General features: G+C 38.5%; 1 protein-coding gene across 9 annotated transcripts in view; it reads right to left on the minus strand.

Moving 5' to 3' along the window:
• TANC2 (tetratricopeptide repeat, ankyrin repeat and coiled-coil containing 2) overlaps window positions 1-17606 on the minus strand; it is a 252991-nt gene that overhangs the window by 202646 nt on the left and 32739 nt on the right. For all 9 annotated transcript variants that reach the window (XM_072886245.1, XM_072886241.1, XM_072886242.1 and 6 more), the window contains exon 3: window positions 8414-8513. In XM_072886245.1, the coding sequence (XP_072742346.1) occupies window positions 8414-8480 (67 nt within the window). In that variant the 5' untranslated portion in view covers window positions 8481-8513. The remainder of the gene's footprint in view (window positions 1-8413; window positions 8514-17606) is intronic.

A 17606-nucleotide genomic window follows, 5' to 3' on the forward strand; every position in this document is an offset into this window, starting at 1 on the left:
ACTGCAGCTTCTGACAGCTCAAAACCAAGCATGCACAGCGAAGGCTTTCAGATAAGTTGGGAGTGAGAAAAGGTGGTCGATAGCACCGTGTCAGTGGAGCCAACCACGGCCTAAGGGCAGAGCTCTGAAGGGGAAATGGCACGACCTACAAACATTACCACTCCCTGGCCCCTTTAATTTCAAAAATCGACTCCCTTGTTTGGGAATGGATGCCCACATAAAGGACCGGTTTAAAAAGCCTTTTTCTTTTCCCTAGAAGAAACTCTAGGTTAAAGAGCTCAGAACAACGCACGAGGACAGCAGAAGGGGAGATGGCTGCCGTAATGGAAGCAGCATTCAGAGTGGAGCAGGAGGACAAATCAGCCCCTGCTATCAGAAGGAACTTTGGTGAATTAATCTTAACAATCAGATCTGTAGAATTGCTACTGAAGGGAAACGTTTGAGAAGGATTAAAGCTGATACAGAAGAACTTGAGAATGAGCTCACTGACCTAGAGATAAATCTTGGATACAAACCAGCAAGTAGGAATACGTCTGAAAAATAAGATGTGGATGACTGAGGAAAAAAAGAGTGCTTGTAGATGCACTGATAGAAATAAAAAATGGGGAAACAGCAAAAGAAAAAGAACTAGCTCCCAGCAGCTGTAAAGGAGACAATCTTGTCAAATACTCAGGACATGCCTTCCTCTCTCTTTTAGCTATTTGAAACAAATACAGCGATTAGCATAGAAGAAATACATGAAACATTTTTCTCTCACCTCCCCAAACCCATGCACCTAATTTTACAATTTAACCTTTTTGAACAAATGGGACAGAGTCTGAAGATTCTTTCATACATTTTGTTTTGGGGGAGGAAAAAAGAACGTTTCAAGCTCTGATACAGGCTACTTTAATGAAAAGGGAGGAGCTAAGTAAGAACTGCACCTGTATCAAAACAGTAAATATACATGATACACAGGGCCTGCCCTTCAAACAATGTTAAATATTGAAGAGAACAGTACAACTTAGAGTGGGGAAAAAGGTTTTAGAAGTTCCCAAAATTTAAGCCTCATTGTAAAGAGCCCAAAATACAGCATTTCGAAGACAGAGGTGATGCTCTACCATTAAAAAAAACCAAACAAACAAACCGCCAGACATTAGGAAACACGGCATTCTTCCAATTCCCTCACAAAAAAATAAAGCCAAACAATTGGGAATACTGAGAAGGAGAACTACAAGATTATGAGTATTCAAAAAGATTTATCTCAAAGAAAGCATAAGAAGTTGAAGCATTCCAAACTCCAGAACTAATGCATTAAAATGCAATAATTTGGTGGGTTGAAACGTTGAGAAAAATAGAGGAAAGGCATATTGTAAGATTTGAAAATGAGGGCAAAGAAAAAACAAGTTTTATAAGTGTACCACAATATGGGAAGTTAGAAGGGGAGGGTTGAGGCAAGTAGGCAGGCTTAAAATATGGCTCTGAAAAACTCTGAATATGTAAATCATTTAAGAATACCATGTAACACCATGAGATGACAATCAGAAAACACTGAGAAAGGACTAAAAATTCCCTCTCCAGAAAAAAATTAGCATATACATCTGTATTTGAAGAAAGCAAGAAAGATAAAGAATAAAACAATAAATTAAATCTCAAGAGGGTGGAAAAAGCCACAAAAAGGACGTGGAAACAAAACTCACTGAATAGTGCTTCAAGTAATAAAGTCACTTTTAGGGCTCTGGAAACACGAGAGGTGGGGTGAGGATATCCATTGCTTGTTACTCCTAACAGGATGCAGGCAGCCTTAGCCAACGCACTTGTTGTTACAGCTGGTGATGTTCACGTTTGTGAAAATGTTGGCAAGGCTTCAGCTGACAGAGCTGGGTTATCCCCCGCTCCCCCCCTACGCTCACACACAGAAGCATAAAACAATACAGGTTGATAAGCTCTAGTGGAACAGTTGAGTCAGTTAATAAAAAAATTATAAACACAGTAAAGGACTGAACAGACCTGTCAAATAAGAATTATTTATGACCTATAAAGCAAGTTAGGTTAACATTTGCTGTGTTAAAAAAAAAAGTATTTGTGGATCAGGAGTAAAGAAATAAATATTAGAATAACATGGGCACTAGCTGCTAAAATTCTCTCCAAAATAGCTGCGCAGGAGAGAAGCAGAAACTTTATTGTCCAAGCATCTTTTGTTTGTCTGGGAAGAGAGCTTGGTGTACGAACAAGACAGATTCTGACCAAATAAATATGCCTGACTGTGCTGGTTTTGGCTGGGATAGAGTTGATTTTCTTCCTAGTAGCTGGTATGGGGCTGTTCTGGATTTGTGCTGAAAACAGCGTTGATAATACAGAGATGTTTTAGCTGTTGCTAAGCAGTGCTTATACTAAATCAAGGACTTCTCAGCTTCCCATGCTCTGGCAGGCGCACAAGAACCTGGGACGGGACACGGCCGGGACAGCTGACCCAAACTGGCCAAAGGGCTATTCCATACCAGACGGCGTCATGCTCAGTATATAAAGCTGGGGAAGAAGCAGGAAGGGGGGGACGTTCGGAGTGATGGCGTTTGCCTTCCCAAGTCACCGTTATGCGTGATGGAGCCCTGCTTTCCTGGAGACGGCTGAACACCTGCCTGCCCATGGGAAGGAGTGAATGAATTCTTTGTTTTGCTTTGCTTGCGTGCGCGGCTTTTGCTTTCCCTATTAAACTGTCTTTATCTCAACCCACGAGTTTTCTCACTTTTACTCTTCTGATTCGCTCCCGCATCCCACCCGGGGGGAGTGAGCGAGCGGCTGGGGGGGGCTTAGTTGCCGGCTGGAGTTAAACCACGACACTGACTAAGAAGAAAAATGCGTGCATGTGTACCCACATATCTTCCCAATATATTTCCTCCCTAAGAAGAAATACATTAAATTACATAAATGAAAAACATAACTTTCAGGAAGGGTCCATTCATTTTTAATAAATTCAAGGACAAGATTTCACTGTGGTCAGAGAGGATATGGATTTGTCCACATATTTGAGACTTGTTTAAAAACCGATTTATGAAAAGCTAGCAAACTTTTTGGAAGAAAATGGTCTGAATTATTATTTCGATGGAATACCTTGAACACATGGATACATTCGGTATTCAGTACCAATACCTTCTGTATTAGGTCTTTTATTATCTCACTTCTAATACCTTCTCAAATTAAGTTATCCCAACATCTATAGGACCCACCAGCTGGATCTCATCACTTAGCAATTTCTTTCAGAAATGAAATCCAAAAAGCATTTGTGACCCTCTAAAACTCTTTTGGGGTAAAAATTAGACTTAGACTTCCAAAAGAGGTCAGACAGATAAGAAACTGCATGGAGTTCTGGCAAAACAGTGAAGAAACCTTCACAGAAACGCCTGTTATCTTAGGAAGGCAAGAATCAAAAGAGAAGAGCATTTGACAGGGGCTCTTTTACTCCTGGAATTAAAATATAAAGTGGCAGGTTCCAAAAGGCCCTATAAATACATTGGAAGTTAGAAGTAATTGGCTCTCCCGTGAACCAGGAAAGAAGGACAAGTTTTAAAAACCCTACACCAAAAATATTATGAGTGACAGGCAGGCTCCTAGCTGGTAAGCTCGAGATAAAAGTTGTGTGCATTATTATCAGTTAAGAACAAGTAAGATAGAAAAAAGCAGACCCTTTGGGCTAGTTTATAAAGGATTACATGCCTCCGATAAATTTAACATGCAAAAGAAGACAACAAGAGTACTTTAAAAATCTACCTCAGCCTCTGCCAGAAATAAAAGGCACACATTCCTGGACTTACACCTCACTAAGTGAAGAGAAATATAAAACCAAATAAAACATGCGATTTCGCAGCTGAATTTTACTACGTTCTAAAGGGAATCTGAACTCTTACAGTAGTATTAATTTAATGCGATAACCTAAGAAGGAAATAGTCCATCTGCTTGGAAAAGAAACAAGGATAATTATAATAGGTGAAAAGACTGGATCCATTAACAGAGGCTTATTTCACTAACACAGTACTGGAATGAATATATCAGTGGACTGATTTGATGTAAACTAATTAAACACATACCCAGATCAATCCATGTTTAGTATAAGCAAGCAAACTGCAGATAAATGAGAGACAGGTCCTTGACGAAACAGATAAAAACAGAGTACCTTATAGTCTCTGGATTCAGAGAACAGAACAGAATTGCCCTGCAAGGGCTGAATTAGGGGGAAAGCAGCTTCAAAACAATTTCTCACAAGCAGCAGCAGGCAGGAGTGCCTACCTGCAGGTTTTAATGCAAGTGCTTGCCCTAGCCATAGGGCTTCTGGCCACAATCATTGTGCTGGATCTTCAGCCAGAAGGAATAAAACAACGGTGCAAAGCACAGTTCTTTTACGCTTTAAAACAAACATATTCTAGGTAGATTTAGCCCTGCATACAAACTTACGAGCCAGAAAACTTCATGTCCGCATACGTCTGTAAATTAATTTAGAATAGAAAAATAAAGGTAATATTTAACTATACTCGGATAACATTTCAGCTTTAAAGACATTGTTGTCTGGTAGCTTTGTGGAATATCTGTTTATGACAGAGGAAAATACAGCCTAATCAAAATACTATTGCAGTCATAATGCATCCTCAAGGCATTACTCTAAAATATCTTGAGTGCCCTTGAGTCACAAGAGAATTTTTGTTAAGACAAGAGATTAAATATGTGCACAAATAACACATGCACAGAGTTGTACTGCATACAGTACGCTGCTACGAAATCCTATCAGTAGAGTTTTGAAAGTACACACACACAAAATTAACCACAGGAGATTACACAAGCTGATGCTGCAGTAGAAATTCATTTATTTTAATTGGCATTACTGCATGTAACTGTACATTCATACGCACGTAATTGGTATTCTTCTTTTATAAATATTTTGTGTGTTCCTGAACCACAATACCATAAAGAGTACCAAAGAAAAAAAACCCACCCCAGCTGAGTCAAAATAAATTTTAACCACAGTTCTTCAGAGGAGTTGCTCAGCAGTTTCTGAAGGAGGAATAATAAGAAGGCATTTTACTGTTACCACTACCAGTGTTCTTTTAATCATGAAGAATTATCAAAACCACATCACAACATCTAGGGATTGTTAGCTTGACTTCACTGACCCTGTTTGCTAACTATGTTACTGCAAATGAAAGAAACTGCAAAGAACAGTAATTTCAAAGGCCAGCGTGCTCACTTGGATTCCCCAAGAAAAAATAACACAATACCTTTAACCCTGCTTCAAAGGTTTACTCCCGCACTGGAATGCAAAATGACTGGAGTGTAGGAAATTAAGATACACACACTGCAATTTCATCCAAACCCACATGCACCAGAGACACCCGAGTGGGCTGTCACCTACCTACGGAATTTAAAATCATTACATGGAAGGTGAATCAACAGCAGACCTGAAACCTCCAATAGATTACTTTCACAACATAGAACTTATGATTTTGAGCTTGTTCCCAATTCCCAGAGATGGGTGTAGCTCTGTGTTAGAGTCTCCCTGTGAAAACAGGTTGTTCCGGAGACATCTGCCTCCACTGGCGGGGCAGCTCATGCTCCCTCTCCCCTGGCTCTACCCTCCAGATCACGCTCTCCTGTGATGAAACAGCTTCTGAGACCACGAGGCAAATCAGAGCACCAAAACCATCAGGGAAGCTTCGTTTCCAACTTCCATTTAGCCATGTAAATATTGTTAATGAAAAATATAATTTTAAAAATTCAATAAACACCTAATCTGTTTAAAGCACTTTGCTAAAAAACAATCCAGAGCCCCCACTGCCCCACCTATGCCTCTACAAAAACAGTCCCCACAAAATCCTAACAGTGCAGGCAGTAGTCATGTAGGTGACCCGAAGGTATGCACTCACCATGCAAAAATGATCTAGAGAACGAACACTTGGACCTAGCTGTTAAATATGTATGTTTATTCGGGGGGGGGGGGGGATTCCTCAAGAGCTTTTCCTTCACATACCAAGAGACTGGGAAGGAAGGGAGGATGAAGAGAAAGGGAGCACGGAGGCTTAGGATAAGCAAAGCTAACAAGTAAGATGATGAGTATCAAGTCAGGTTGTTCAGACCAGCACAGAAGGGCTGCTCTGTCACTGTCAGTGACAGGATGACACATTCCTTTTGTATATTATTAGATAAGTACTCTCCTTTTTAATCAACTTCTAAAGCATCAAATTTGTAGTTCGCCAGAATTGCAAAGCAAATTTCAGGCTTGTAATACTACATGCTACACAGAAACGTACATGGAAGATTTATTGATTTTTTCCTTACTGTGTTGCAAAGAAATACAGAATTAAATATATTTATTAAAAAATCTAGGCAGCAATGAATTCATCTAGCATCACGTTATAGCTTGATAGACCAACACTTATCTGAAAAATTATTTTCCAGTGGAGGGATGTTTTCCATCTAGACACTGTTAACATAACAAACCTTATCATCTCCTTTTTTAGTCCCTCTCCTCCCCTGAAGAATACCAAACAGAACTTCTCAATAAAGCAACTTATTTTAAAGGCAGAATTGCGATAAATTATATTAAACATACAGTTTAGCCATTAGGCATTAGAGAAAACCTCATCAATTAAATACTGTCATATTGTTTTTCAAGAAGACCTACTTCTCTTTCTGTTCTGCACAAAGACGGAAGGACAGCCCTATCAAATCTTGTTACTGCAGAACTGACATTTTTCATTCACAAAACAAGAAACACGTATTTACAAAGCTCTGCATATACAAGAGCCTTAATATTGCTTTGGGAGATAAACCAAAAGGAATACTGGGGACTGATAACAGAACATCTGACAAAGATATGGCTTTGTACAGAAACCACAATTTAAGATTGTTTGTCTGTGTACAGTTTTCCAAAGGTTGTGAGTATCATCAGAGGACTTGTACTTTCCTGGGCTTTAAACTGTCAATGTGATACTTCAGAGATACAAAATCACAAGAGGACAGAGCCATCTGCTCGTGTGCCTTCCCAAAACCTACGTGCCTTTTTATGCAGGTACCTTCCTCAGATTAACCACTCCTGCAACAAAAGACTAAGGAGTTCACAAGGAAAGAAAATCTCCTTCATAAAAGCAGTGAATGACAACCACGACCTCAGGCTCAAATTACTAAAGGCGTCTTTGCAAAACAGACATTTTTCCCACTATATGAGATACACACTAATTATAGTAACTAATGCAAGGAAGTCAACACCATGATGCACTGCTTAAACTTTTCATGACAAATATCTTCAGGATCAACCAACACAAACTGGGACTCTCACCAGAAACAGGCCTCTAACAGCTTACTGATGTCCAAGGACCAACACGAAGTCAGCACTGCTACAAGGCAACTTCAGGACACAGCAAAGCCGTACTGCTGAGAAACATAATTCCCCTTCCCCAAATAAACCTTGGGGTAGTAAGATATTAAAAAGTGTGGGGGGGGAAATCTGGCACTGTGAGAAATACACATTAACTTGTTTCAACCAACGGAAAAGAGCCCATTTTTTCCACTGCATTTATCACCATTGTATCTCTGCATCTTCACTTGTGGTTTCCCATGGAATATACATATGCACTATTTACACAGACGCACAAATAAACACTGTATCCCAAAATATTCAAAATGTGCTGCCAGATGGCTTTAAAAAGAAAAATGAAAGATCTAATTAAAAGCTCTTACACTGCCAGCACTCCGTTTTTGGAAATAAATACAAAAGTTTTTTTTAAAAAAAGTTTTTAAAGCATATCAATATTTTTGTAATGTTTTGCTTCATAATTACAATCTGTCCTAACCTCCTTCATGGGTCAAACAGGCCAAGCCATATGAACCAGTGCTAACTGTAAACTCCTTTCCTGGCATGGTGGAAAAGAAGACTAACAGAAATGGTGACTAAATTTGGGCAATTTCTCCTTAATTCCATCTCTTCCCATTCCTCCCTCTCACTCCTGTTTATAAAAAAAAAAAAATTGCTACTGCTATCACAAGTATTGTCTGTAACAAAGAAGATTTCACTGCCACAAGTTATCACAGTCATTTTCAAGAAAAAAAATTTTCTTTTCTTGATTTCCATAATTGAAACATGAACCTTGATGTTAGTTTACTACAGGATTATGTATAACTATTATTTGTTTTTCCCTACATCTTATCTCCCAAATAAAAACAGACTGTGGTTTACATATGTTTTTAAATATACATATATTTTTAAATATTAAATTACAGCACAATATTAAAATGACCTATGATGATGTTTTGAGTCTACAATATCATCAACTGCGTACATCTATTCATTAAAAAGAAGAAAGAGCTAGTAAGACCTAAACACACATAAAAGGAATACTTTCAAAAACTGTAAATAAAACACATGCACGAGGAGTTGACATTTACTTACCGCTGGACCTGTTTTTGCGGTTTGACTTCCCTCCTGTAAGAAGCATCTTGAGACTGTTTCGAAACATGGCGATCCTGTTCCACTTTCTGTATCCCAAAAACTGTGTAAAGCAAAAGAACAACAGATGTAAGAAAATCAACACTCCGATTTGGTCAACAGGAAAACATTATAGAGAAACAGTAAGAAAGCAAAAAAAACAAGATAAAAACTTAGAAGGACGAAAAACTATTTTGCCAATACTTGTCCTAAAAAGAGAAATCAACATCCATAGAAAGCTCACCATTCTGTCCGCTTTCGTTCATCCAGGTTACTACCAGGACAACACAACAGCAGCACTGCTAGCATGACCTACCTATTTTGTCAAACAATTTGACCAAATTGTTACCACACTAAACTGGGAAAGACACAGCATTTAGCAAACTCTGCCTCCATTTCCCATTACTATTAAAGCCAAACCTATCAGAAAGAGTTGCTACGCTGCACGTTGCTCGGAAAAAGTCAATCTTGCTGGCAACAACCCACAGACTACAAAGGCTGTTGTCTTTAGCTCCTGGGCTAGTTGACTGTCAAATTCTTCTGTGAGTTGAATAAATTGTCATGAGGAGGAAAGCCACTCAAACCCAAAGTTAACTTGCAAAAAAATCAAACAGAAACATTATCCATATATTTTTTCCTCACTCTATATGTCTCCAAAAAATAACGTTGTCTCTGTGCTGTTGAAGATAAAAGAATGAGCTTTGGGTTCACCAGACACACTGACAGCTTGTTCTGGTGGAACATCCTCTTATTACAGTAGGTAAACCATCAAAACAGCAACAACAAAAACAGCTCCTAACTAGACCAAAAGAACAGTAAAGTGTCTTTGATCAGGACATATAATAAACCACAACTTTCCTTCTATTGTACACATAATATTCCATAGTTACAAGGTAACACACTCATCTTACAGAAATACATAATGAAATTTTTTCCTGCACCAACATTAGGTTCTTCTTGGAGGATGCTCAATAAATGCAATCTTGAGTTTCTGCACTTTTATCTAATATTTTCAAGTACATTAATACAATAATACCCAGCTCAAAGAGCTTTATATGTATATTTAAAGCCACTGAAAGTCCTTTTAACATGACTTACTCACTTACTGAGAGACACTTACATTCCCAAGGCAGCAGCTCAGAGCACACGTTACAAACTCTAGTGAGCATGCACGAATGACTGTAACTTTAGCCTTGCCTGACTTTCAGGAGATTCCATTCACTTGTTAGATTCCACAAACAGATTTTGGGGTATGTTTGTCTGCATGCATGTATGTATGCATGAATATTAAACAGAAACTTTGCATCTATGAATTGCTTGAGTATCATCCGGCATCTTTCTGAGCCTTGCATAATGACAGCAAAGCACAACGAGCTAGTATTTAGGCTGATTCCCAGGGCTCCTAAACAAAGCTTAGGCCCCTCTTCGCAGCATCCTACTGTTACATGACTACAAAAAAAAATTTCCATCTGGGCACAAACACAATTGTCTTGAATTTGAATTCTGGCTATTTAGTTTCTTTTAGATGGCTGTTATGTTCCAGCTCGCAGCACAGAAAGAAAACTTCTGGGTTTACATAGCCTTCCTCTCTCACAATCTGTTGTTAATAAACTCCTTCATATACAACACCCTTTGCAACATCAGAAGGAGAAAATATGAAGTAGACATTAAACGTAAAGAGGAGGCAACCGAACTCAAAGTGTTATTTATTTTGGAATATGATAATATTATAATCCCTCCAACATCCCACTAATCCAAATGTATTTATCTAGGCTTTGAGCAAGACAAGAAAGCAGTAAACAACACCTCCTCCTACTGTTTGGAGAACTGCTTGAGTCTGAATGTGACCTATCTTTTCCTCCTCTACAATATCCAGCACTATGCTGATAACATAATGTGTACGTTTGATTGATCAATTTTTTTTTTTTTAAAGAAAAAGCGGACTCAACTGGTTCTTATACTAAGCCAAGTGTCACAGTCACAGTGAAGTTAATTTTTTCCTAAAAGTTTATTAACAGAAAAATGTAACTATCACCTAGCAACATTTTTCCAAGACAGGCAAAACAAGAAGAGGTCCTTTCTTTGTGCTGTGTGATAGTAATATGTAAAAATAAGGAGAAAAAGTTTCACCAGCTATTGGGGTTAATGATGACTCACACTAACGTATCATGCTTGCAAGAATAGACACCTCTGTTTCAACAGGCAAACTGAGGTACTTCTGCAAATGCAGCTGCAACAGTGAAGCATAGAGCAAAGGGGAGGCTGATTAAGAATTCATCCCTTCTGTAGGCAGATAACGCAGCCTGCTCCTCTACCCAAACCTCACTTACCTGCCCTAAGTATCCTAGCACAGTGCCTATAGTGCCACGAGTCTGAGAAAGATCTTGAAAGCATTCCCACAGAAGTCATACTCAGAGTGTGCAACTCCAGTGAATTAAGCAATGATACTGTTCGCAACCTGCGGACTTAAGTTATAGGTTTGATTCTCTATTCACGCTAAAGTAAGTCAGAATCACCTTCACTGCTGATGACAGAGTAACATCAGACTTTGACTACCACCAGCCAAGAATAACGTCCTATTTTTCATCTTTTACCTGTGGCATTAAGTGTACTAGTTAGCCAATGCAGGTAGAAGGGCAAAAGGGGATTGTAAAGTGCTCAGCTTGCTGTTTCAGATTTAGGTAGAAAGAAGGTAAATAAACAACAATCTTATAACATTTGGTGAGACTAGGGTGGAGGAGAAAGATCCTGCTAAAATCCAACTAAAGAAAAGTGTAGAGTATTTTATTTTTCTTTTCTTGTTTGTTTGTTTTTTAAAAAGTAGCTCTCCAGATATCCATTTTGAGTCCCATCTAAGTCTGGAAGGACAATCTATCTTCATAAGGCATTTTCCTCAGAATCAAACTGTCATGGTAGCAGTGGACAGCCCAAAACTTCAACGTTCCTACGAATTAAGAAGGAGGTTTAGGGACTATCCCCATGTCAGCTTGCACCGAGAAGAGAACTGAGTGGAGCTGTGCCATCGGTGCTGAGGTATAGCCTAATTAAACCTAATTATGCTGAAGGAGCCAACTGGACTGAGCCTGGACACCACCAAAGGTGAGGACAACAGTTTGCTAATGATGTTTACCCTTCACATGGCAAACTGTGCCAGAAATTGCTGTGCTGCTACCAGGATTGAATTAAGTCTCTGCACAGGGCATATATGGGGCCTCCATGCATTTGCTCCAAAGAACCACGGAGCAGAGAAAGAATTGATAACTTGCATTAAGACCCTGAATTACCAGCCACGGGATGCCTCAAGGACTAATTACATATTCTCAGCTCACCCAGAAGCCTGAGAGGACTGCTAGATCTTTAGTGAACTGCATAGGTGGGAGATGGAAAGAAAGGCCTTTTAGTAATAGACCTAGTTTAGCATCAATTCATGGCGTGGTTTCTCAGTGTGTCTTACAGATGATGTTGTAGTACTCTAAATGTAAGTACTGACTAAATTTATATCCTGATTAGTTAAGGTTTTCACAACACAGAGTAGCAGAATCGGCAGGTCACCAAAATCAACTGCTGTTTTTCTTTTGCATGCACAACCACATTATTTTGTGGCATTGAGCAAATGCGGTCACAGCTCTTCCTCTGTTTAGCTAATACTAAGCCAGAAATAATATTTAAGAATAAGCACTCTAAATTAAAAATTCTGTTGGTCATATTAGTTCATGGAATTAGAAGGATTAAATAGTAAATGGTATTACAGTATTAGGAGGAGCTGGATCAGGCATTTTTTCATACCCCCAATGAACTCCTCAATACATCCTACAGGCCAGGTCAATTCTCTTCTCCAGTCTCGCCAGCAGCTGTGTCAGCAGAACCTAAAGGCGCAGTATGCTGGTGGGGATCCTTTCCCCTCCCATTGCCCTGGGATACTTCTATCATCAAATCGGGCAACCAAGAGCTACTACGCTTTGTCATTTAGCTTGTCATTTGTAACTTTACCAAATCTAATGAAAGTATCATGCAAGCAAAAGTCTCCAAACAGTATCAGCAGGTAAATAAAAAGGTACTCTCTCTATGAACTCTGGTTTATAGCATCAATGGCACTTCACAGAAGTAGCCTTTTCTAAAAAACAGCTCAAGAATCTTCTGGTTTATGTATAGACAGACTCTGCCACATGTTGTTTTATATTCTAACAAAGCTAGATTTCAATGAAATACACAAAAACAGCTTCTGGAGCATGAGAAAGCAGTAGTACAAATACAATGAGGAAAAAAAGAAAAAACAAAGGCAAGGGAGTAGAGACAGACTGAATGCTGCAAGCTGCAACTTTACACCAAATGCTAAGCTTGAACAAGTCTGCAATATCTCATTAAATCCTCCTGGATGACTAAGGCCTATTTCTTTGTTTTCTTAATTTTAAGACAGAGTTTGTAGACAGGCTACGAAAACTACTGGGTGGCTACTAAATGGGTGGCTACACATTATTACAGCCCACAGAAGTCATTTTTGCTTCTTTTTAGAGATTTCCTAGGGAAAGAGATTGTCCGTCAGACACGGAATTTCAATATCAAAGCAAATTATTTTTGCTCCATATACCACCACTAAAACAGCTAGATCCCAGTATTTTCCTCTTCTATGATCACTTCACTAAAAATAAAATTATTTTTTTGTATAAAGCTGATTAGTAAAGCTAAGCTCTTTTTCGAAAAAGTGTTTGATGTCCAATGAGGCGTACAAACATTCTTGGCCACTGCTGTCAAGTTTTGTGCAAGTTAGCATTAGAAGTTATTAAATATATACTTTTCAGAGTAGAACTCTAATCTATGTTTTTTCCAATAATAAGAAGTTTCTAACTACAAAAGTATTAAGGGAATGCAATCTAAGTCATATGTGCTATGCACATTTCTTAAGAATTTTATGTCCCTCTTTTCAGTTCCTTCCTTGCCTCCATAGTGAAAATACCTACATAAAAGGACAAGCATTTCAAAAGTTGTTTCTAGAAAGTAAAATGACTGTAAACATTTTGGTCTTCCAAACATTTTAAAAGAAACAGATTTCTTTATACATGTTGACAATTTTCCTCCTTGAAATCTCAGTTAGGAGAAAGCTGTCTGTGCATTACAGATTTTAGTAGTTCAGAGATTTCAGTAGTTCAAAGCGGCAGCCTAGGGAGTACAGTCAGAGCATAGCCACTGCAGAGCTGTAGCCGAATGCATGAAAAGGAAAAGTTAAAGGGAAAAAAAAAAAAAAGCCCATACTTCCAAATTGGAGGTGGTTCAACAATTCTGTCAGCTGCCTCTTCGTATATTAATTTGTGGTTGAAAAGTAAGTGAAGTAAAAGCCTGTAAACAAGAACACCTCTGTGCCAGACCATGAGATCTCATTAGCTCATTGTCCGGTTCAGGCAGCAGCTCACACTGTAGCAAATTAAGACAGAATTTACTCCCAGAACCTTCATAATATTCAGCAGAAGTTTATGAACATTGTCTAGTCAAAAATTCTCAAAACATCATATCTATAGATAGACAGATAGATATAAATAAGAAGTATTTGCAAATGTCTATCAAAACACATTTTTCAATGAGAAATCACTACATCTATCAGTGACAAGCCACTTCCAAAATTCAGAAGAGCATAAGAAATGTAAATCTTACAGCATCCTCCCTCCACGCAATGCTTTGCCAAGCTGTAGATGGGAGCATTACAATACTGCTTAGCAGTATAGTCCCACCCAAACGTGAATGTTGAAAGCCCTCTGTGACAAACCACTTTCGATCATTCCGTGCAGAAGGCAGGCAGGCATTCCTGCTTCATTTCTATCGGAGTTTATCACTGAAGATGAAACACAACTTTGTAAACTGGAATCAGGACTTGGCAGCACCAAGTCAATGGAATAGACACAGAAGATCACGACAAATAAAGTTTTAAAAACAAACTCACTAGATAAGCCTTAATTCCTGTACTTTTACTGCTGACAAATACCATTACAATATTCTGTATTGACAAGCAGAAAATTGTTTGTCCAGATCTCACTGCTTATTCTTTTATTCATCTGCTCCTGTCTATCTCAGAGAAGATCCTCAAGCACCACATTTCTTTAGTACATCTTCCCTTAATTCCCAATAGGAATGATGGAAAGAAGATTTTTAAAAAGGGTAATTCCTTACGTGTTTTTCTGAAAAAGAAGAAAGTCCTCTGACAGAAAATATACACTCAGTTATACAAAATAACAGAAAAGCTTGTTACTCACAAAATACTTTATTTTAAAAGTTCCTGGTAGCACCACATTATCTCTTTTCATGAGGGAAGCTGAACTCACTACATTAGAAATTAAGAATTAATAAGAAGCGTATACTAAGATGCCAAAAAAAGGTACCTTTCTGAATATTAGTTTTCAGGATTTAACAACATGTAAAGACTAAATTAACATTTTGTGAACAGAAAAATCTAACCTTTCACAAATTAGTGAACTGTTTTCAAAGAGCATTCAAACTTCAGAAAGGAACAGGTAACAAGGACTTTTTTAAAACAAGTGACAGATTTATAAAGCTAATTATCACAAGATGAAAGAAATTGAAAAATGAAAGGAAGACACACAACACAAACAGAGTTAGGTTTTCAAGCATTTATTCCATGTATAACATATATTGTACACAGAAATCTGTTCCACATTCGCTCATAACAGCTGCTAGACTGAAATTTCCCATGCTCCTCAAATAAATTATTCAAAGTTTAACCTACACTCTTATTTTCAATTGCCCTGAATTTCAAGAGGATGTTTTGAGACAACCTGATGACGAGGACTAGTAGCCCAGATGAGCCCATTTAAGCAGCGCTCTGACATTCACAGAAAGATTAACTGCCACACATCGTAACTGATAATTGTCAGTATATGTCAGAAGCTCCACAAACTTCATGACGATCAGTTGCGTTAAACTCTCTGCCTCACGTAACAGCCCTGACTCACAACAGGCGTGTGAATGACTGATTATAACAACCTTGAAGTCAAAGGAAAAGTATATTTATAAGCTTGGCCCATGCACATTTAAAAACACAGGAGCAGAATTTAGAGAGTAAATATTTCCAGGAACTTTAGGAATGAAAAAAGCATTGTTGTAATCTAGCAAAAATGCCAAGAACTTCTAGGATTATTTGGAAAAAGGAAAAGAAAAAAGGAATTAAAAGGACTAAACCCTACCAATTACAGGGTTTTAAGCAATTAAGAGTTTATTAGACAAAGTTCTCTAAACTAAAAGGCTTTAGAACAACTGAATATGAACAAAAAATAATCATTTTATGTTCTCGCACGAAAGCCTGAACACTAGTCATTATGATGGGCGGGCTTGACGCGAAGGTCTATCTGTCCACCTCCTCCAGCCCCTCCTCATCAAAATATTGAGAGATCTCTTGACTACCTCTCCTGCAGATCCTGCCACTAACCCCCATAACTCAAGAGCACCTGCATTTGTTCTCTCTCCTTTCCTCCTGTGAGCAGCTAGATATGCCCCTACTGTCTTTGCTTTTCCAACTATCCTTGATGGAGATACATAAAAATAAATACATAAAAATACATAAAAATAAGTAACAGCATTCACACTGAACAAGCATGCAGCAGGTCAACGTGACAATGTTTCACAAGGAAGCAGAAGTCAGCTTCAATCTCTGCTTTTATTTTAGCAAAATAAAGCAGCCTTTAATGCTACAGTTGAAAAGTAATTCTGAGAGCATAACACAGTACTATTCCCATGTATGTGGAGGTCCCAATAACAGCCCTAAGGTGAATGCGGCCAAACATATTTCTTGACGAGTCTGTGGTTATTATGTTCACTTAAAGTCTGTGGTGTTTGTTCAGAGGTAACTTTCATACAGTTAGAGCTTGAGCAGAATGAGACAAGTACTGTCTCACCTATTATGAAAACCCATACTACTCACTCCGAGGAACAGCTCATTCTGGTACTCTGCTTGGAAAACAGCACTTCCACAGGGCTAATTAGCTCGGCACCAGTGCCAGACTGAAACAGCTACTTGCTTCTGGAGCTGTAAGGCAGCAGCAGGAGGACAACACCAGAAAGGTGCAATTCTCTGTCATCCAGCACAGATGTACCCTGTGTAGGCTTGAGCTCCCTCCCCTCCATTAACAGGAGACATTTGCTTTTCATTTTGTCTAGAACACAGTCATACTTCTAGTAAGAAGGATGAAAAATAAAAGCACGACTGCTAGAAGAGAGATATGCCCCTGATAGACAGCTTATCTTTCACTCTGCATCTAGATAACCTTACCATTCTCAAACAACAACAATTCTGGTGAGATAAGCTTGCCGATCACAGAAGACTAACTAATATATTTTGCAACCTTAACTTGTCGGTCAAGGTTTGAATTTATTCTTCTGGGAAAAAAATTTCTTCCAACAATACTTTTTATTTAAGGGTTGGGATTTAACACTGTAAAAACCAAATAGCTATTTAAAATGAGATCAGAAACACTACTGAAAGAATGCAGTCACTCACTAGAAGAAAGTCAAAAGTCAGAACCAGTTCTTTCTTGAACATGAAAATGTGGTGACCTTGAAATTAAGGAAATTTAATTTTCAACAGGGCTTTATCATTTTGCATAACCTGGTTTCTAATTCTAGATTAATGATACAGACTGAATTCATAAGGGACACTTAGGTTCTCCATATACAATGTCAATTATACTGCCTCTGAGAAAACTGATAGCTGAGGAAAAATTGGAATACGATCCCCTCACTTTCATCAACTCGTCTTCAGTGTTTTTAAGTGTCTTCTGTGTTGCCCATAACAGCTAAAATTACTGCTTTGGTTGTAAATATTATTAGTAGCTGCCTCTATCAACAACCATTTGAACTAGGCATTTCAGCTTGAAATAAAACGTGGCACTGTTCTGCAGAAGTTGAGCCTAGTTGAGCTCTCTGCCTTGGAAGAAATTTTAGGGCACTTTCTACCGCTGGAATCAACAAGCCTCCTTCTGCCAGGACCAACAATCCTGATTCTGCCCCAAACCACCAGAAGATTGAAGTGCAGCAAGTTTCTCCATCAGGAACCACTTGCATTTCAACTTTTAGCTATGACATGGAGCAGCCAAAAATCTGTCACTCAAAAACACACCAGCTACATACTGCATGTTCTATTTGAGGCTCCTATCAA

This window comes from Ciconia boyciana, chromosome 22 (assembly GCF_034638445.1).
Source record: "Ciconia boyciana chromosome 22, ASM3463844v1, whole genome shotgun sequence".
NCBI lineage: Eukaryota > Metazoa > Chordata > Aves > Ciconiiformes > Ciconiidae > Ciconia > Ciconia boyciana.